Source organism: Tripterygium wilfordii, chromosome 13, assembly GCF_013401445.1.
Source record: "Tripterygium wilfordii isolate XIE 37 chromosome 13, ASM1340144v1, whole genome shotgun sequence".
NCBI lineage: Eukaryota > Viridiplantae > Streptophyta > Magnoliopsida > Celastrales > Celastraceae > Tripterygium > Tripterygium wilfordii.
The window spans coordinates 16,268,428-16,284,448 of record NC_052244.1 but is presented as its reverse complement, the minus strand read 5'-3'; the positions used below and the strand labels follow the sequence as shown (position 1 = coordinate 16,284,448).

Here is a 16,021-nt window from a genome sequence, read left to right as displayed (position 1 = left end):
CTTGGAAGCTTGACCAGGATTTCAATGCTATTAACAACTATCTGCAAGTTCTACCTCCAGTCACTTTTAATCATATTTGGAGGGAAGCCAATCATGTGGCTGACTGCCTGGCAAAGAAAGGAATTGAAAGAAGAGACTATCTTGTGGCTTGGTTTCTAGAAATAGTCTAAAGTTGTTCTTGTGTAGAGTACTCCAGAGGGACTCAATTATGGTTGCAGATGAGCTAGCTAAATTAAGGGTCAATCAAGTTTTAGACTTCGTTGCTTGGTTTTGAGATAGACTCTTTCTTTTCTCGGTCTTTGCTTCCTTTTTGGAAGTTGTCTTTTAGTTTAAGGTTTGTTGTTGTTTTTGTTTTTGTTTTTCTTTTAAGGTATTTTTGTCTGTAACCACGGTATTCCTCCGCCATAAGTGAGGGTTTTAATAAAATATTGAGATACCTTCCTCTTTATCAAAAAAAAAAAAAAGCTCTTGCCTTTTCCATATCTTTCTTTAAATAAGGAGGGACATTGCTGCTATGGATGAGTTGCAGACTATATGACCTCAATACAAGATTCTCTTAATTAAGTTTCTTTGATGAATTGGAGAAAGAGTCAAAAGAGGAGGGAAGAGCCTATGCTTTCTCGTATGTGAAAGAAGGGGTAAGATCTAATAATTACTTTATATCAAAGTATTTTACATACACACCGGTGCTCAGCTCAGCTGACTAACCATTCATGTATTTCTGTCCACTGTGCGGGGTTCGAATCCTGCTGGTAACATATTTGTGTATAAATTGCTCACTATTTATATTCAATCAGTAGTAAATGTTAACAACTTCTGTTATTTGTGTCAATGCCAATGTTAAGTGGAAAGCATATGTAAGAGGAAACCTTGTTGAGGCCCAATGGTGCAATGCTGGTTATGTGCCTACATTTGACGAATACTTGAAAAATGGATTAATTAATCACAAGCTGTTGCGATATTCTTCCCCTGATGTGTTTCTTTGTCATCGGAGAAATCGCGACAATCGAGGCATTCGAATGGCTCGAAAGTAGTCCGAAATTCATGACAGCTTCACAGACTATAGCTTGTCTCGTCGACGACATTACAAGTCACAAGGTACAATTCCTAGTTCATTAAAACAATATAATAAGCAGTTCTGTGTTTCGATCTTTTCTTGCCATTTGACATTTTGTAACATTGATATATGAAGTTTGAGCAAAGAGACGCCACGTTGCGTCGGCTGTCGAGTGTTATATGAAGGAATATGGCATCACAGAGGAAGAAGAAGCAGTTGCGGGGTTGAAGAAAATGATTGAGAATGCATGGAAGGATATCAATGAGGAATGGATGAGAGACCAAGTAGTGCAGTGTCGATGGAACTTCTCGATCAAGCCACTGGTTGGGCTTATGCGGACGTACAGTGAAAGAGACATTCAAGCTGGAGGATGGATTCACAAATCAACTAAGTTTGAAAGACAACATGACTTCAGTGGTGGTTGATGAAGTGCCTATGTAAGATGTGAATTAACGGGGGCATTTAGTTCATAATTTATTAAGTGTGAGTGTGACAATAAGTGTGGGTGAATATGATCGTGTTTAGCATGAAATAAAATGGGTGCAGATCGATGTCATCTATGTATGTGATTTGTGTTATGTAATTAAACAAGAGCAATTGCTTATGAGCTTATATTTGGGGAGCAAAAATGAATCTCTTTGAAGGTGAGAGGACTTTGGTATTGATAGGTGTCTGACTCACATGACTACCAATGGAATGGAACATGGATGGTTTAGAGTTTAGACATATATAAAATGTTAAATGGACAAATTTGTATAATATAATTGTCGGTAATTTAAAAAAAAAAAAAGACAGCAGTAAAGAAAACACTAAATTTTATGAAATTATTTATGGACAGCATAACCTTACAAAAGGACAACTTTGTCCCATAGTAGCTTAGAGCACAAACCCCTTCACTAGAGGACATTCATGTAACTTCACTAGACAAATATTTTAGGAAAACTCTTTTCAATGTTTGGCGCGTATATAACCACGCAAAAGGCCTCGCTGTCTCTCACACACTCTCACATCAAAGCTAAGACCGAAAGCCGCGAATAGTGTGTGTCTTTCAAGAAACCTTGAACGGAATCCGACGAGCTGTGTCTACTCTCTCTGGAAAGGTTAAGGACAGGAAGAAGAAACAGTTTGATCGGAGTTTCAGGTGCAGCATTCTAGGGCCGTCGTAACTGTACACGGGTGTCCGTACGAAGGGGCATGGAGAAGTACGGTCGGGCCAGGAGGGTTCGCAATCGGATCCGTCCATGGAGTGGAGTCAAGACCGGGCTTGAAGGTGACCTTCCTTGTGCTTATACTAGGGAATGGATTTCGACCGTGAATTTTTTGTGGTTGTTAATAGAATGTGATTTGTTGTTTTGGTTTTTTTTGTTTGTTTGGCGAATGTGTTTGTGTAGAACCTATGTGGCGGTTGGGTTTGAGCAGCTGTAGCGGCCCTAGCGGTGGAGGACGCGATGGTGGGCAATTTGGGTACCCGGAACGGCCGGACGAGGCTGATTGCATATACTATTTGAGGACCGGATTTTGCGGGTATGGGTCTTGGTGCCGGTTCAATCATCCACGTGACAATGGTGCGGTAATTGCACTGATTTATTATTTCACTTTTAGGGCTTTTTTTGAGGGTTTTGATCGGTTTCCCTGACGTCATTTGATTTTTCTTGTTCAGTTAGGTTTGATACTTAAATTGTGGATTGAATGATGTATTTTTCTTTCTTCGCGTCAAATCATTCTCTTAATTTCTACTGAATGTTAAAGAAATTGATTAGCGCTTGATGATTTGATAATGTGATCTGTGGTGTTGATAGAAGTGATTGTAGAATTTATTGGTTAATTTGAAAGATGATTCTGCTCAGATTCTGGGAGCTGCAAGAGCTGGTGGAGAGGAGTATCCAGAGTGAATGGGTCAGCCTGTGTGCCAGGTAGTGGGTTTGGCTGTTTTGGATGTTTTTGTGACTTCTGAGTTCTGATGTATGCTAACAACTGATTCTGCACAGTGTGCATTCAATGTACTATATAAGGTAACCTGCACTTTCCTCCTTTGTTCTTATATATGGTATATGTTAAGGTTCCAGTTGGGTTGTTATTGGCCTATGGTCTCGTTTTTTGCTTGTTTAATTTCTTGTTACTTTAGTTAGCTGATGCATTTGCAATAACTATCTCACTTTCGCTTCATCTGCAGTACTACATGAGGACAGGAACCTGCAAATTTGGTGCTTCCTGTAAGTACCACCATCCTAGGCAGGGAGCTGGGGCTGTTAGCCCTGTGTCGCTAAATTATTATGGATACCCACTTTGTCCGGTACGTACCTTTATGTTGAGGCATGAGGATTATTTTGGATTATTAGTTAGGGTCATTTTTTGCCCTACCAACAAATGCTTTTCTAGATTTAGCTTAAATGTACATTGCTTGGTGAAGTAGCACTTGCATGAACTTTTCTTGAATTTGTCAACTTTCTTTCCCTGTGCATATGTGCATGCTTATATCCAATCCTCTTTAAATATTCTTGCTCATTGATAATCATCTCTGAGGAGCAAATTCCAGATATATAAAAACCGTTAGCTTTTCAATATAGCATAAGATGTTTTAAAGATTTGAGACAACTATTTATGCGATGCCTTTCCCATAAAGAACAGGACACGTCAACAAGGCGGGTTCGGAAACCGAGGCGCTCGACTTATTTGAGGCGAGGCGTAATGAGGCGTAAGCCTCGGTAAATTTTCAATTCAACAAACCGTCACATATCGCATTGAACAAAACCCATCAATTATATATATCTGTATGTGTGAAAACAATATAAATGAAAAAATAATCCAATCAATATATAATATGTATATATACACATATGAGTGTATTTGAATATTTGATTGAACTAATTAGATAATGGCATAATGCAACTATGCAAGTAGCCAAGTACAGAATACAGAACATAACACAGAGAGCACAAGAGCAGAGACTCTTCAAAGGATTGAATCGAAGAACACAACAGCAGAAGCAGACAGAGTTGTTAGCATGGTTCTCTGAGGGCAATGATAAGCATCAAAGAAGCTTCGTTCAACTGATCCCAATGTCTGTTATGTGGCTGATCTGGATCGAACGTAATAATAGAATTTTCAACAAGATAGAATCTAGTTCAGCTAGTTTCATAGATAGCTGGTTCGATAGCCTTAAATCTTGGAGTTTTTCTTTCTCAGGGAATATTTTTGACCTTATGAATTTATCCTCTTTGTAATTCTCCTGGGTTGCACCTCTTTGGTGCCTTAATAAAATTTTCCATTCAAAAAAAAAAGAATATTAGATAGAATCAAGAACCTGAGTCGACCAGCAGGACTAGAACAACAGACTAACAGGAACACCTCTAGAACCGATGAAAGAGAACACAGAATAGCTCCAGCAGAGAGTAGAACAAGCAACAGCAAAGAATAGAACAAATAAATAGCACAGAACCGAGTCAAATCCCAGCGCAACACCTCACGGAACATTCGTATGTGAATTTTAGGGTTCAAGCATCTGCAATCGCAAGGTGAAGTCGCGCAGCAGAGGACTAGAAGAGGGAACTGGGCTAGAGACACTACATTAAGGAGAGAGGAAAAGAAAGAGAGTGTATGCTATGCTAGAGACATTATCATTGATTTTCTGTTACCGATAAATTGACTAAACAATACCCAAGACCAACAAGCATTATATACAAATATTCACATATTGTTCATCAATCACGCCTTTCGGCCAACTACATTTACATCATGGAGCTTCAAGCTTCTACCAGAGATGCAATTTCAAACAAACCTTTGCAAGAACGTTCAACAACTCAGTAAAATGTTAATCAATTGAGAAATAGATAGTGAACATTCTACAATTTTCATGTAAAACTTCATCCCACTCTTGACAAAAATCCATCCCTTATTATTATGAAACACTCATCTTTTCACAATAGAGCTTCAACAACTCAGGCGCCTCAGCTCAAAACGGGTCACAAACTTTTATGAGAACATCTTCTCAGAAGGCGGAAACAATATAAACAAGGGAACTTATATATACACACAATACTTAAAAGCTGCAACGTGGCAGTAGCCAGATCTGAGACTGAAGTGAATTGCTATTAAAATAATTAAATTATTCTCTGTCCCCAATAATTTTGAAGATGATTTATAAAATTCAAACAATTTGCATGATATAGACTCCAGTCAAACAATTTGAAAGTCGGACACTTTGCATTAATAGAATCAAGTTGTCAAATTGCCACCCACCAGACCAACAGTCTAGATCCACATGCAGCTATGGCCCTGGTTAGCCGTAATAGTAGACCCTATGGATGTACATTTGGGACCAATTGACATATAATAACATTATTTTGGGATTATTGGGCAAATTATTATTCTAGAATGGGTCAAAAATATGGTTTAGATTGTTTGCATATGCAAGTTGAAGTATTTTTATATCAATTTCCATTTCTGGATGATTGCCTATAAAATGTATGTGCAATTGTATGATTATTTAGCATTCCTTGCTCGTTAAATTTCTTCTGAACAAAGCATTTCTTGATATCCATGGCACGAAGCTCTCAGCCCTCCTCACGCCCATTGGCGAATTTTTCTCCATCAGTATGGAATCAACATGACTTTGCTTCGTTTTCCTTAGAGGACTCGGTATGTTAAATCGTCAATTCAACCCAATAAGCTAGCCTATCGAGTTGTAGGACTCCTCTCACTGATGGGTTGCACAACATATTACAATAAAAAGTTCAACACATGAATATTTAAGGTTCATTTGGTTGTTTTCTGTTTTCTATTTCTGTTTCTTTGTTATCAGAAAACATTTATTTTTTTTTCGTTTTCAAGCGATTTTATGTTTCCCGTGATTCTAAAATGGACAATTAAATGCATTTTCGGGGTTGTTTTCTGCTTTTCAGAAAATAAAAACAAAAAATGCATGGAAAACAGGCATACTAAACATACTGTTAATTTGTTTTTGGGGATCAGTAATATCTCTCTGACTGTTTTCTATCATTAATATTGTTCATTGAAGCTTGAACAGTTCCTCTTTCGCACTATCATGTAGGCCTTTGATTCATATACTGAGGAAATAGAAGCACTGAAAGTAAAGGTTAAGGATATGCTGATGACCTCTCCAAGCAATCATCCAGTGCAGAAGATTGTTCTGATCGACTTGTTATGTCGTTTGGGATTATCATGTCACTTTGATCATGAAATTCAACAGCAGCTGGAGCACATCTTTGATGCTGAAATCATCTCTTTCGACGAAAATCGCAATGACTTGCATACTATTGCACTCATGTTTCGAGTTTTCAGACAACATGGTTACAAAATGTCTTCTGGTATATGTCTATACTCTATAACCCAAAACACACGCCGAACACATATACATACAGTGGCCAAGGATCCTTTGGTTTTTATTTTGTTTTCATTTTTCATAAAACGAAAAACAAAAAACATCTATTTTTTCTTTTTATGTTTTCAAGTGATTTTCTATTTTTCTGTTCCCCGTGTTTTCTACAATATGGTCGACCAAACATGTTTTTTCTAAGTTATTTTTTGTTTTTTTCAGAAAAAGAAAATAGAAAATGCATGGAAAATAAGTATAGCAAACAGACCCTAAGATCTTGTTGTAACTTTGAATTAGATGTGTTTAAGAGATTCAAGAACGATGAATCCGGCTTCAACGCGAGCCTCGCAAGCGATGTGAAGGGATTGTTAAGCTTGTACGAAGCTTCACATTTAAGCATACATGGAGAAGATATTCTAGATGAAGCCCTTGAGTTCACAAGGACTCACCTGAAGTTCTTTATGACTCAATCAAGTCCTCATCTTGCAAGACATATAAGCGAAACACTCCTTGTGCCTTTTCACAAGGGATTGCCTAGAATCGAAGCAAGAAAATACATCTCTCTCTATGAAAGAGACGATTCAAGGAACGATCCAATACTCAAGTTCGCCAAAATAGATTTCAATCGAGTACAGTTGTTGCACAAGCTGGATTTATGTCATTTGTCGAGGTAATTGTTCAGACTTGTATCCCACGTCGGTTAGGTGTGCACCACCGACGTAGTTTCTAAGCAAAGATCCACTCTCTCAACTAAGAGGGATCTTTTAAGGACAAAACCATGAGAATCTTGGGTCCAGACCGGACAATACCTTTTCAACTATCTGATTTATAACAGTAAAACTTACATTTTTTGGTCAATTTCACTGCAGGTGGTACAAGGACACCATTGACATTGAATCGAACTTTCCCTTCGCAAGAGACAGACTCCTAGAGAGTTTCTTGGTGGGTATTGGAACCTTTTTTGAGCCTCAATATACTCGTCCTCGGATCATTATGGGTAAATTAGTGATATTAATAACAATTCTGGATGACACATTTGATGCATATGGTACACTTGAGGAGCTTGAATGCTTTACGAATGCAATGGAGAGGTCTGATACTTGCAACTCAGTTTTCCTTTTTGTTTTTAGCCTATTTGAAGACACATGAATTCTTATAATCCACTAACAGACTATTGCTTTTTCCATCTCTTCGTTTAAATAAGGTGGGACATTGCTGCTATGGATGAGTTGCCAGACTATATGAGACCTCTATACAAGATTCTCTTAAGTTTCTTTGATGAATTGGAGAAAGAGTCAAAAGAGGAGGGAAGAGCCTATGCTTTCTCTTATGTGAAAGATGGGGTAAGATCTATTAATCACTTTATGTCAAAAGTATTTTATATACATGCAGTTGCTCAGTTCAGCTGGCCGGTGTGGGGTTCGAATCCCGCAGACAGTATATTTGTGAGCATGTGTTAACAACTTTTGTTATTTGTGTCAATGCCAATGTTAAGTGGAAAGCATATGTAAGAGGAAACCTTGTTGAGGCCCAATGGTGCAATGCTGGCTATGTGCCCACATTTGACGAATACTTGAAAAATGGATTGATCACAAGCTGTTGCCATATTCTTCCATTGATGTCTTTCTTTGTAATCGGCGAAATTGCGACACTCGAGGCATTCGAATGGCTCGAAAGTAGTCCAAAATTCGTGACAGCTTCACAGACTATAGGTTGTCTTGTCGACGACATTAGAAGTCACAAGGTACAATTCCTGATTCATAAAAACCAGTTTTGTGTTTTCTTTTCTTGCCATTTGACATAGTAAAATTTATATATGAAGTTTGAGCAAAAGAGACGCCACGTGGCGTCGGCCGTCGAGTGTTATATGAAGCAATATGGTATCACAGAAGAAGAAGCAGTTACAGGGTTGAAGAAAATGGTTACGAAGGCTTGGAAGGATATAAATGAGGAACGGATGAGAGCAAGTGCAGTGTCAATGGAACTTCTCAAGCCATTGGTTGGGCTTATGCGCACAGTGGAAGAACTATACAAGATGGATGATGGATTCACAGATCAACTAAGTTTGAAAGACAACATGACTTCATTGGTAGTCGATGAAGTTTCAATGTAAGATGTAAATCCGAAAGGGTTGAGGATCTCATGTGTTTTTTTTTTTTTTTTTCAAGAAAACGCTCACTTGTATGACATGAGCAGGGTAGACATATGGCTTATATATCCGGGTTATGTCAATCTAATGCACAATTACAATGTAACAAGTGTTTCAAATACATAAATATAAAACCACAATAATATTCAAGAAGAATGCAACTAGGGAAAGAGGATTTGACCCCTTGACTTCATTGTCCCGGGGGTAGGAGTTACTACTTAGGCTTGATCATCACTTGTATGAATTTTGTGTTTAAAATGCAAATGACGAAGTATAAAAAGTCATTTGGGTGATGTCTTATGGAGTCGAAAAATCTTGAGGTCAATTTTTATTGGGTTTAATATGCATGTGATTATGCGTTAGGTTTTATCCTAATTGATTCTGTGTACTCGATTATAGGGAATTATTCATGAATTCCTTATTAGACACTAGACACCATAACCTATCAAAAGGACAACTTTGTCTCATACAAGCTTAGAGCACAAACACCACTAGAGGACATTCATGTAACTACAGTAGGGATTTGGGGGCTCTCAAATTAGTCCAAATTTGGGACTCTCAAATTGCCCTCATCCATCTCCATCGTCCATCTAATCCAAAGATAGCAAGTAAGACACGTGGTCTGTCTAATCTAAGGTTATTTTACTTTTACAGTTTCAAATTTCAAATTCTGCTTCTCTCTTCCTACATATCCGAACCCCTGCTTCTCTCTTCCTCCATACTTTCCGCTCAAGGATTCTCCATCTCTTATCACGATAAAGACGAGATGCCGTCACGACCATTATCCTTCCCGAGAGAGGCGATATTAAAGACTCTCCATCTTGACCATCATCTTCTCCGACAAAGCAAGGCAGGGCTATCCATCTCGACCATCATCTTTTCTGACGGAGGCGATGCAAGGGGCACAGAGTGATATGAAGTCAGTAGAGTATCCTCCAACAAAAGATTTCATGGAAACTTTGTGGAACGGGATGAGAGAAAGCCTCATTTATTGTTTTGGGTCTCAACTCAAATTTCATTAAAGTTTTACGTGGAAAAAATCCCTCTTATTTTCATGAATTTTGGGAATATTAAGACCACGTAACTTATTTGTTATTTTTGGATTAGATGAAGGATGGAGATAAGGCAATTTGAGAGTCTCAAATTTGGACGAATGTGAGAGCCCCAAATCGCTTCAGTAGACAAATATTTTAGGAAAACTTTTCTGTTTGGCGCGTATATAACCACCACCTTCACACTCACGCAAAAGACCTCTCTCACACACTCACACACAAAGAAGATCAAAACTAAGACCGAAAAACGCGAACACTTTGTCTTTCAAGAAACCTGAACGGAATCCGACGAGCTGTGTCTACTCTCTTGGGAAAGGTAAGGACAGGAAGAATAAACAGTTTGATCGGAGTTTCAGGCATAGCATTCCATGGAGCGGTACGGTCGGGGCCAGGAGGGTGGCAATCGGATCCGTCCATGGAGGGGAGCGGTCCAGGAGCCGAGACCGGACTTGAAGGTGACCTTCATTGTGCTTATACTTGCGAATGGAATTCCGATCGTGTTTTTTTTTTTGTTTTGTGTGGTTGTTAATGGATTGTGATTTATTGTTTTAGATTTCTGGTTTGTTTGGTGAATGTTTTGTGTAGAACATATGTGGCGGTTGGAGTTGAGCAGCTGTAGCGGTGAAGGACGCGATGGTGGGCAATTTGGGTATCCGGAACGGCCGGACGAGGCTGATTGTATATACTATTTGACGACCGGATTTTGAGGGTATGGGTCTTGGTGCCGGTTCAATCATTCACGTAACCAAGACGCGGTAATTGAACTGATTTATTATTTCACTTTAGGGCTTATTTTGTGGGTTTTGATCGGTTTCACTGACGTCATTTGATCTTTCTTGTTCAGTTAGGTTTGATACTTAAATTGTGGATTGGATGATGTATTTTTTCTTTCTTCGCGTCAAATCATTCTCTGAAATTCGACTGAATGTCAAAAAAAATTGATTAACGTGTGATGATTTGATAATGTGATCTGTGGTGTTGATAGAAGTGATTGTAGAATTTATTGGTTAATTTGAAAGATGATTCTGCTCAGGGTGCTGCAAGAGCTGGTGTAGAGGAGTATCCAGAGCGAATGGGTTGTCCTGTTTGCCAGGTAGTGGGTTTGGCTGTTTTGGATGTTTTTGTGACTTCTGAGTTCTGATGTATGCTAACAACTGATTCTGCCACAATGTGCATTCAATGTACTATATATGGTAGCCTACACTTTCCTCCTTTGTTCTTATATATGGTATATGTTAAGGTTCCGGTTGGGTCGTTATTGGCCTATGGTCTCTAATGTTTTTTGCTTGTTTAATTTCTTGTTACATAAGTTAACTGATGCATTGGCATTAACTATCTCACTTTCACTTCATCTGCAGTACTACCTGAGGATAGGATCCTGTAAATTTGGTGCTTCCTGTAAGTACCACCATCCCAGGCAGGGAGCTGGGACTGTTAGCCCTGTGTCGCTAAATTATTATGGATACCCACTTTGTCCGGTGCGTGCCTTTATGTTGACGCATGAGGATTATTTTGGATTATTTTCGGATTGCATTCCTAAGATTGGGACTGAGTTTGCTTAAACTTGATTTGGACTAATGACAGGGAGAAAAAGAATGTTCATACTATGTAAAAACTGGGCAGTGTAAATTTGGCGCTACATGTAAATTTCATCACCCACAGCCAGCAAATATACAAGTTCAAGCACCAGCAGTGCCAGCTCAAGTTGCACCTGAGCCATCGCAAGTACCTCAGCCTGCAATATATCAGTCGGTGCTGTATCCATCTGTCCCTTCATCTCAACAGTATGAGGTAGTGGTTGCGAGGCCTCCTCTTCTGGCAGGCTCATAAGTAGAAGGGCCTTATGGTCCTGTTTTGCTGTCCCCTGGAATGGTTCCTATTTCAGGCTGGAGTCTTTATCAGGTTTGTTGATGAAAGCCTCTATGCAACAGCTTATCTGAAATTAATTATTTGCTTAATAATTTTGTTACTTCACCTGGTGCAGGTAAGTCCAGTAGGTATTCCCAGTACTCAACCCACTGTTGGGTCAGGCTCAGTATATGGTGTCGCACAATTATCTCCTTCTATACCTGGATACACAGGGCCTTACCAGCCCTTACCTTCTTCCACTGGACCTTCAAGCAGTAGCCAGAAGGAGTATCCATTGACCGAAAGATCTGGCCAACCAGAATGTCAATATTTCATGAAAACAGGAACTGTAAATTTGGATCCTTGTGTCGATACCATCATCCACTGGAATTGGCTGCGCAAAGCGCACTTGTTGTTTTTAGCCCCATGGATCTCCCTCTACGTCCGGTAAGAATCTGCACTTTTGCATGGTGATAACTTTATATTGGGGAGTGGATAATCAGTGTACGATACTTTAAAAACTTTAGATGTTTTTATATAACAGGCTTCTTGGGGTTCCTGCAATCTTTTTTTTTCCCTCTAATTGCTTTACATATAGAGATCGACCCACAATTTCTGTCTATAGTTATGCAGTGTTTATGTGGTGCTTTGGAATTTAATCTCCTGAAATTATATTGGTTACTACTTTCAATTGTGTGCAATTGTGCAAATGATAATTCAGTAATGTAATTCATCTCTTTCTACCTTCTCTCTCCACCTCTCAGTTCCCAGATTGGATTTTGCTTGACTTCTCATTCTGAGAAACATTAATGTTTTCTCAAGCTGGTTTTTAATTATTGTCATTTATCTAGGGTTTACGTTTTAAGATCTGCTTCATGCCTAATCATTTATCACCAAATCAAAGTTTGTGCAATGAGATTGCTTGTTTTTAAAATTGTTCTGGAGAATTAAAGCTCTTAAGAGCTCTTTGAATGTTTGTGTCAGCAAGTTTTTTTTTCTTGCTGGATTCATCTCTGTTACCTGCAGTTCTCTGCTCTGCAAGTTATTTTTTATGCCATTTTTGGTCATTTAGTTTTATTTCCTCCAACATTCTTTTTCATGTATATACCATATGCTGATGTTATCTGAAAACTCTGCTTGTTATAACCTTGCTACTTCCAATTCTCACACATCGATCTCAGCGGTCAAGACTTACATTATGATCATCAATCGGCCTCCTTCATGGAATTTACTATTAGATGCTTTTATTTGCCATGTGTTGTAATTTCATTTTGTTGTGATATGCAACTGACACTTTCTTCATTTTAATCAGGGTGCACCACCTTGTGCTCATTATACACAGCACGGAGAATGCAAATTTGGACCTGCATGTAAATTTGATCATCCAGTGGGAACACTTAGTTACAGTCTGTCTGCATCTTCTCTTGCGGACATGCCAGTTGCCCCATACCCTGTGGGATATTCAGCCAGTATTCTTGCCCCATCATCCTCCTCTGCAGAATTGCAGCCTGGATTAAGTCAGGGTATGGCAAGGACTCCAGCTTGACCAGAATGTCCTCATCTTTGAGTACATCTAGTGGATCTGTTGGTTCAGTTTTTAGCGCGTCAATTCCTTATTCAAGTATGCAACAGTCCAGTCAGAGTTCTGGTCATGCAGCTGGAAGCAGTGTAGAGGGCACTCCATGAGCCAGGCAGGGATATTAAGCCATTCCGTTCATTCCTCTTTTGATCAAATTCATGAACAAAAAGGTCATTTTTTTTTCTTCTTTTCGGTAGTCTTAAAAATAGGATGCCTTAGTTTCTCACTCATCATGCTTCCACGATTTGGGTTTAGCACGCATAAGCTCTGATCATTCCCGTGTTCATATAATCTTTGTATGGCCATCCTGTTATCTTGAATAAGCCATGGCCAGCCCTCAAAAAGTTTAGCAAACCCCATACAGCTTTCCTTTTCTTTGCAAATAACCATGAAAAAGAACAACACTTCCATGCATTAGGCAAATCTACATCCAAGCCTCCAATTTTGGAATTTATTGTGTTTATTTACTGGTCCAATCTTTTTTGAAATGAAAAAGATGACTGTTCATGTCCTATCCTGTCAAGACCTTATTTCAATTCGGGAACATGCTTCCAATTCATCCTAGAAAGTAGAAAGGAATTTGAAGTTGTTACTTGTTCCCCAACGAGACTCCAAGGAGCTAGGTGTGATAGATACCTATTCAGTTGTAAATTGAGTCCTCATCTGGTTGGTATTTCACGAGGTAGTTGAGAAGTGTTACATGTACAGTTGATTCTATGAACACTTTCTGTTGTGGGCTAGGGCTACATTGATTGAAACACAACCACTCTTTCATTCATGAAAGCTAGCTGCTGCTGTGCAATAAAGGAAACAGTAGTAGTAGTAGTTGTTGCAGACGTCCATTATATAGGGTTTTCTGGGACTTCTGTTAGTTTCTTGAACAATCTACATATCTTTTTGTGAATCTAGACGTTGCGTTATTTGCTTAGCACAGATATATTGTCTCGGAAAGATCAGGCAAACAGCAGGAAAAAAAAGGTTCCTTTTTAATGACGAGAAATCATGGGTAACTCGGCCGCCTTTGGTGGTTGGGAAAAAAAATTTTGTTAGCACACATTGATTATTACATGCGTCGTCATCATTGTACTTAAACCCATGAAAATGTGTCTTTAATGTGAGAAGAGTTGGACTTTGATTAGAAACCACTTGTTGAATTATGCAAAAACGATGTGAGATTGATGTGAGATTTCAATCTGTGTCAATTTCAACAATGGATAAGTAGAGACCTTCGTCCAATAGGATTTAGGCACTGCTCTAATACCATGTTGAAAGTCTCAATCCAAACACAATGAAAATGTTTTCCACTTTAAATCACAGGTCTGCACGAATTTATTTTTCAAGAATAATCGCCATTGATACTTATACCAATGAAAACACATCTTTAATATGAAATTAAATAGTTGGGCTTTACATATAAATCACTCGGCTTGGTTACGGGGATGTAAGATTTAATTCAGTTTTGGACAAAAACAGCTAATATTAGGCAGTATCACTCATGATTAGTATGTTTGATAAAGGGAGAGACAAGACTGCATTTTTTGTTTGAACTAACTTTAAAAAAAAAAAAAAGGGGAGTTTTTTCAACCACCCTTTTCCATTGCAAGCAAAATGGACATCTGAAGAAGTCTTCTTTTAGGTGTAATTACAGTGAAAGGAAAACACAAAGAAAGACAAATAACAAAGTGCATGCAAATGAGAATGATCAGTACTAACAAAAAAAGCCCTCAACTGCACCAACAAACACCAAATACTCAAAAGAGTGAGTAGCCAAAATCAATTCCTTGATCACCAAAACCAGGAAGAGATGACCCAAAACCAGCATTGTCGACGACCGTCGTCGGATACATAACATCCATGCTACCACCATCTTCTACCATCACTTGGTTGTTGGATATGGCAGAATATAAATCACAAGAGTTGTAGTACTGCTCATCTCCACAATAGCCATTATTGTTGACTTCATACAAGGAATAATTGGGAAAGTTTGTAGAAGTACTAGAAGCATTGTAAGGCACATTTGTAACAATATCTGGTGAAGGAGTAGACAAAACTAGTCTCAGCAGAGATGCTATGATCATATGAACCACTTCTAGGCTTGCTAGGACCGCTAGAAGGAGGTCTCAAGCAATTATCAGGCACAATGCAACCCAAGTAGCCTGAGTTAGAATTATGATCATCTTCACCATTGGAGAAGAAAAAACTCTCTTCATGATGAATAAGATCATGTGAAGAAGTTTCAACCCATGTAGTACTAGAGTTTGAATTGTTTGATTGGATTGGAGTAGTTTCTTGAATGGGGGAGATTTGCTTAGCAGGATCACAAGTAGTAGTATTGAATGGTTGTGATGGTGGCAGAAGAGCTTGGAGATCAAAAGGAGACAAGAGAGAGTGAAAATCATAGCTAGTGTTGTTGTGATCATGAGTAGTAGTGTATATGAAGTTGGTTCTTGCTTGTGTGCCTTTCATTGAAAGAGCAGCTCTATCATAAGCAAGTGCTGCTTCATGAGCAGTATCAAATGTACCAAGCCAATGCCTTTCCTTAGTTGTTGGGTCTCTGATTTCAGCAGCATACCTCCCCCAAGGCCGCCGCCTTACGCCTAGAAATCTCCCCGGTTCGGCGGCCTTTTTTTCGCCCTCTTCGCTCACCAGATTGCGATGTATTACGCTGAAGAAGAGCTTGAACCTCATGACTTGATGATGAAGCAGAAGCAGCAACAGCAGCAGCAGCTGGTTCACTACTTCCATTGAAGGGTTTTTCCAAGGTAGTTTTGGGTGTAAACATTGGCGTTTATAGCTAGGTTCAAGTGTGTGGATGGTGAGGGTTGAGACTTGAGAGAGGGATATAGCTAGGATCAAGTGATGGGAGCCACAAAGTGGAAGAGAGGTTTTGAATATGGAAGTAGTGAATTGGGTAATGGGGTGAGGAAGGGTTATAGCTATATAGGCAAGTCTTTTAAAGATTGATTTGATTTTATGGAGAAAAGGGGAGGGGAAAAAGGAC

At 38.9% G+C, this 16,021-nt stretch overlaps 2 protein-coding genes and 1 pseudogene across 2 annotated transcripts; 2 read left to right on the top strand and 1 right to left on the bottom strand.

The window, feature by feature from the left end:
• The first annotated feature begins 2,078 nt into the window (after positions 1-2,078).
• LOC120011815 lies at positions 2,079-13,660 on the top strand (annotated as a pseudogene).
• Positions 5,395-8,555, top strand: LOC120011814 (probable terpene synthase 6). Its single transcript, XM_038862940.1, has 7 exons — positions 5,395-5,695; positions 6,108-6,384; positions 6,690-7,062; positions 7,262-7,483; positions 7,597-7,735; positions 7,888-8,136; positions 8,215-8,555. The coding sequence occupies exons 1-7, from the start codon at positions 5,597-5,599 to the stop codon at positions 8,503-8,505; spliced, it is 1,650 nt and encodes a 549-aa protein (XP_038718868.1). The 5' UTR covers positions 5,395-5,596; the 3' UTR covers positions 8,506-8,555.
• Positions 13,661-14,771: 1,111 nt separating the features above from the next.
• Positions 14,772-15,802, bottom strand: LOC120012670 (ethylene-responsive transcription factor ERF086-like). Its single transcript, XM_038864105.1, is given in 3 exon segments — positions 14,772-14,977; positions 15,036-15,648; positions 15,650-15,802. Coding segments are annotated over 3 exon segments (972 nt in total).
• Between the last annotated feature and the right edge of the window lie 219 nt (positions 15,803-16,021).

What these genes read in the sequence shown, in the direction of transcription:
- LOC120011814 (XM_038862940.1), top strand. Translation starts at nt 5,597, where the DNA reads ATGGCACGAAGCTCTCAGCCCTCCTCACGCCCATTGGCGAATTTTTCT. An exon ending in TTTACGAATGCAATGGAGAG is followed by an intron (nt 7,484 to 7,596) that starts GTCTGATACTTG and finishes CGTTTAAATAAG; the next exon opens with GTGGGACATTGCTGCTATGG. An exon ending in ACGACATTAGAAGTCACAAG is followed by an intron (nt 8,137 to 8,214) that starts GTACAATTCCTG and finishes TTATATATGAAG; the next exon opens with TTTGAGCAAAAGAGACGCCA.